The sequence below is a fragment of the Nelumbo lutea genome, chromosome 5 (genome assembly GCF_056320005.1).
Source record: "Nelumbo lutea isolate HS-2025 chromosome 5, American lotus-T2T, whole genome shotgun sequence".
In the NCBI taxonomy this organism is placed as follows: domain Eukaryota; kingdom Viridiplantae; phylum Streptophyta; class Magnoliopsida; order Proteales; family Nelumbonaceae; genus Nelumbo; species Nelumbo lutea.
Window position 1 is genome coordinate 84,005,836 of NC_142688.1, and position 4,862 is coordinate 84,010,697.

General features: G+C 43.5%; 1 protein-coding gene across 1 annotated transcript; it reads right to left on the reverse strand.

Moving 5' to 3' along the window:
• Positions 1-1,153: 1,153 nt before the first annotated feature.
• On the reverse strand, positions 1,154-4,176 carry LOC148853187 (trans-cinnamate 4-monooxygenase). The gene is made up of 3 exons (XM_088943820.1): positions 2,967-4,176; positions 2,228-2,361; positions 1,154-2,008 (listed from the first exon to the last, which is right to left on the reverse strand). The coding sequence occupies exons 1-3, from the start codon at positions 3,749-3,751 to the stop codon at positions 1,410-1,412; spliced, it is 1,518 nt and encodes a 505-aa protein (XP_088799946.1). The 5' UTR covers positions 3,752-4,176; the 3' UTR covers positions 1,154-1,409.
• Between the last annotated feature and the right edge of the window lie 686 nt (positions 4,177-4,862).

Sequence of the window (4,862 nt, forward strand, 5' to 3'; positions counted from 1 at the left end):
CATTGGGTTTGCTATTGGGATATAGGCAAATCTGTTCCCAGGATACAACAGAGCCTTAGGTAAGAATCTGCAACCAACAAAGTTGCAGTCTCCAAAGAAACCTTTTTGTGAGATAGTAGCATATCAGATTGAGAGAGAGACAAAGTGAGTTTCAAAAATTGTTTGTGCAAATGCTTGATTCACACTCCTTAAATAAATTATAAAGAGTCATGGAACAGAGGAAGGTGATGGTTTAAAAAAGGCTCATTGAATAATCACATTTTTTTGTTAAAAGGTAGTTAACAATTAATGATCATTAACTTTGAATGATGCCTCTTGACCACACCAAAAGTCAAAGCCACCATTCACAAATCACGCATTCGCCTCTAAAGCGCCTCATTGCACTACATGGCTAAGTAGGTTTCAAACATCGTTATCATGGCATATTCTTATCTTTAACCCAAGCTCTACAAATTGGTCTATAGGACTAGGCCCTTACACTACAATATAATTCAGTCAAGGTCCAAGCTAATGTCAAACTCAACTAAGCCATTTTATAGCAATATGAGATGGGCTACAAGAATGCCGTTCCATTATTTTACCTTTTTTGAGCAAGAGATCACTTTTTGTACAGTAGTCCTTTAATATTACTCGGTATACTCTTAGTTTATTTATAAATGTCATTTATCTAATTGTTGGGATGCTTTGATGGTAGTCTAGTTTTCATCTTTTGTTGTGGCTACCAAAAAAAAAATGCATTGAGAATTGAGAGAGCCGAAGTTTTAAAATATAGACAGACAACTTCTGCCAATTCAGAGATAAGAATTGAGTACCGTGTTCAGAATTTTTCTAAATTATAGAGGTCAGAGCTTTTAGAGTTATATCAAACACTCACCCCTCTAGAAAAGGCAATGCTGGCAATCCAGAGATCAGAATTCAGAACTGTATTCATAAATTCCCTAATTTCTAGAGATCAGAACTTATCAAAGACTCACCCCGTAGCAAAGGCAGTTACTGGTGGAGCTTTTATAATAAAACAATGCAGTCATTAAGGTCATTAATTCTTCATCTAAGCTGAATTGTTTATAGAGAATCCAGTTTAGAGGGCGTGTACTTAACTACTTATATCAGACCATTGGTTTTATTGATCTAAAACTTGTGCACACTAAAGAAATTAAGAAATAAGTAAAGAGCTGATACTTATTGTGGATCGGCATACAGCAATATTACAGTCGTCCTTACATATATTCATTCATCTAAATTGTTCATGCATGTCAACATTTCCTTGTCTCACCCACCAAATTCCAATTTCATCTCATATTCCACCATTACGGTAGGCCTGTAGCTACCAAGTACACAACGGAAGATAAATTTGATTAAAGAAAAAGGGGGAAAAGAAAACAAAACCCAGAGAGAATTAAAATTTAAACTCAAAATACTCTTGGCTTTGCGACAATGGTAGAGTGCTTCAGTATGTGCAAGCTGAACTGCCCGCCCTTCTCCGTGGCATCTAGCTTCGACTGACCTGGAGGCGGCAGGAGCTCGAAATTCTGAACCAGACGGCCCAATGTGATGCCGAGGATGGGCAGCGCCAGTATAATTCCCGGGCAGCTCCTCCGGCCAACACCGAACGGGAGGTACCGGAAGTCATTGCCATTGGCCTCCACCTTGGATTCCTCCTCCAGGAACCTCTCGGGACGGAACTCCTCTGGGTTCTTCCATTGCGCTGGGTTGTTGGCAAGCCACCAAGCGTTAACGAGGATCTTGCTCTCGGCAGGAATGTCGTAGCCACCGAGCTTGGCATCGTGGAGGTTCATGTGTGGGACCAATAGTGGAATCGCCATACGTAGCCGCAGAGTCTCCTTGATCACTGCCTGCAGGTATGGGAGCTTATAGGTGTCGGGCTCCGTGATTTGCACACCGGGTCCTAGCACCGTGTCGAGCTCGTCCCGGAGCTTCTTCTGGATCTCAGGGTGGTTCACGAGCTCCGCTATGCCCCACTCAATCGACCACAATGTCGTCTCGATCGCTGCTTGCAACAGGCACAAAATTCCGGCCGCGAATTAGTTAGTTTTCAATTCTAACGGAAGGGCATTTTCGTCACTCTAAAAGTATAAAGGACATTTTTGTCATTTTACTGGGAGGCAGGGTAGATTATTAATATTATTTTTATTATTTCGCTTCTAATTAAGGTAAATGGTGACAAAGAACATCAAGCTTCTGGAGGTGGGTGGTAGGTGGTACTCACCGGCGACGTTGATGTTTTCGACGATGTAAAGAACGTTGTCTTCGTTTATCTCTCCCTTCTGTTGGGCGTCGAGGATGTGATCTATGGCGCATTTTAGCTCAGTGTTGTCGGTGGGTTTCGTGCTTGCGAGCTTCCTGTAGTAACAACAAGGTGAAAACACAAAATGGAAGGGGTTATTAGTGTCAATTCTCATTGACCATCTAAATGAAGATTTATTGAGAAAAACTGACAAAATCCTCCCGCCGCCTTCGTTGAAGGAGATACCGGCGTTCACGGATCAACAATGATCCTAATAAACACAAGAAATATCTGCCTAGGACTTCGGGCTGTGTTTGGTTATTTAAAACGAAAAGAAAAAGCTGTTTGTAATATCTACAAGGGAAAATCCAGGCTGCCGGAAAAACATGATACTGGAAGGAGTGAAGGACTTTGACCATTCAAAACCTTCGTATCATAGTCAAAACCCAATTTACAAATTACAAATGACTTCCCCTCAACTTTCTTTATTTCTCTCATTTTCTATCTAACCAAACATACCTAGAAAAGAGAAAATCAAACCCCGGCCCGGTTCCCTCAAAAAATGGAAGCACCAGCTACAGTAAGGAATTTACAGTTTGACCGATTTAAAATAACAGAGGGAAAAACAACTATTTCTTTTTTTCTTTCTTTTATTTTTCCGATGGAAAATAAACTTTAATAGAAGAAGAAGAAGAAGAAGAAGAAGAAGGAGCGCACTTACTTTCTCTCCTCTAGGAAATAGTCCTTGAAGAGCTGCAACCTCCTCTCTTTAACCTCCTTGCAAATCTTCAAGTATCCTCTCAAGAAGGGTCTCAAGATAGGAATAAAATCTCCGTAGTTGTATTCGAAGCTCTGAGCCAACCTACTCCTCTCACCATTCAACGCTCTGAGCTTAACAAACAACGGGTCATTCTCACTTTCAAACCTTCTGTCGAACATGATCCGGTACATGTTGTTGTACATCATGAGCTGCAACCGCTTCCTCAAGACGATCCCTTCAGTTGCGGCCTCGGGATTGTTCTTCACATCCTCCACCACCCGAGCGGCCTCATCCTCCCAACCGTACCGGTACTGCTGAACCACCTTGTTGGTGAAGAAAGGGACGGTCATGATCCGTCTCATCTTTCGCCAGTGCTCGCCGTAGACGGTGAACACCATGTCTTGGCCCTTCCCCGTGAAGATATCGAAGACCACATTCCGGGTCCGTGAACCGAACTCAACCCCTTGAGTGTGTAGGACTTCTTTGGCGAGGTCCGGTGAGGAGACAACGACGAGGTTGCGTTGGCCCATGCGAAGCAATAAGATGTCACCGAACTTCTTGGCTAAGTCGGTCAGATTGCGGTGGTTCAGGTCATCCCCGACTTGGAGCCAGTTGCCGAAGACCGGGACGGGCAGGGGACCTGGAGGGAGCTTGAAGCGCTTTCCGCGCAGTTTAGAGATGGTGATAGCTAGGACGATGGCGAAGAAGAGAGCTACGAGGGCTTTCTCCAAGAGGAGAAGATCCATCGTTGCAGAGGCGTCTGGTGTTCAGGAAGAGGTGGCCCTGAGGTGGGGAAGTTGGGGTGGGTCGAGCTTTATAGGTGAGAGGGCCGGAATTGAATGGCTATAATAGTGACGGAAAACGTTAAGTGCGTTTCTCGAGCGTGTGGGGAAGGTGGATATGGTTGACAGAGTTAGACATAACCGTGGTTCTTGGAGTGGTAGGAGAAAATGGAGAGTCACGCTGGATTGTTATGGTGGTAGGTAGGGGAATTGGTTGGTGAAATGAAACGTTCAAATGAAATGGGGGAGGGACTAGGTGTAGGTGGAGAGAGGGAGAGAGAGCATTCGCGGCGGAAATGATATGAGCAATGCGTGGCATTTTCAATAATAAATGGCTACTTAAAAAAGAATCGGGATCTGTTTCTTAAAATGCGCGTCACAACATATTCTGACCGCACATCCAGAAGATCTCCCGTTCTTTGAATTTATTATTTGCGAGAAGATGTGGCTGTAAGGTAGGTGTGCTACGTGACGTGACGTGAGGAGCAGATCCCAATTCATGAAATAATAATAATAAAATTAATTAAATAAAAAACATTGGAAGTATGTGATGTTCCGCACCCAAAGACGATCTGTATGGGTATGTGCCAAACGGAAGAAATTGTAAGGATTGAAGTTTATTTATTTATTTTTTTTGCTTCACGGGGCTACACAAACAGGGCTAATTCATCCCCTTTCCCTTAACCCTCCCAATTTCTGGTGGCAGCGAGATTTGATCCTAAATCTCTATTCCAACGAATCAAAAATTCGACCAACTGAACCACCATCGGTTGGTTCAAGGATTGGCGTTGGATCCCCCACTTCTACCCTCAAATAATGTTGATCAGATCGGATACTGGATTGCTGTAAGTGCGCGTGGAACCTTGGAACTAAGGCTGGGTATTGTCAACTATTTGATCCGAGGTCCGAGGAAACCGATCCAATTTGTTTGTGTGGCAGCTATACCATCCAGGCTGGGCTCCTCTGTCATCATGGGCCTCATGGTAAAGGATGCTTTAGGCCATTTATTAAACTCTTCATGGGTGTAGTCAAAGGTGTGCCATCTACCACTCCAATTCAGAAAATAATAGATGGT

Excerpts from the sequence above, each read along its gene's own strand:
- LOC148853187 (XM_088943820.1), bottom strand. The coding sequence starts at position 3,751 with ATGGATCTTCTCCTCTTGGAGAAAGCCCTCGTAGCTCTCTTCTTCGCC. Across the intron at positions 2,362-2,966 it reads TATTTCCTAGAGGAGAGAAA|GAAGCTCGCAAGCACGAAAC; the intron begins GTAAGTGCGCTC and ends TTGTTACTACAG. Across the intron at positions 2,009-2,227 it reads CGAAAACATCAACGTCGCCG|CGATCGAGACGACATTGTGG; the intron begins GTGAGTACCACC and ends TGTTGCAAGCAG.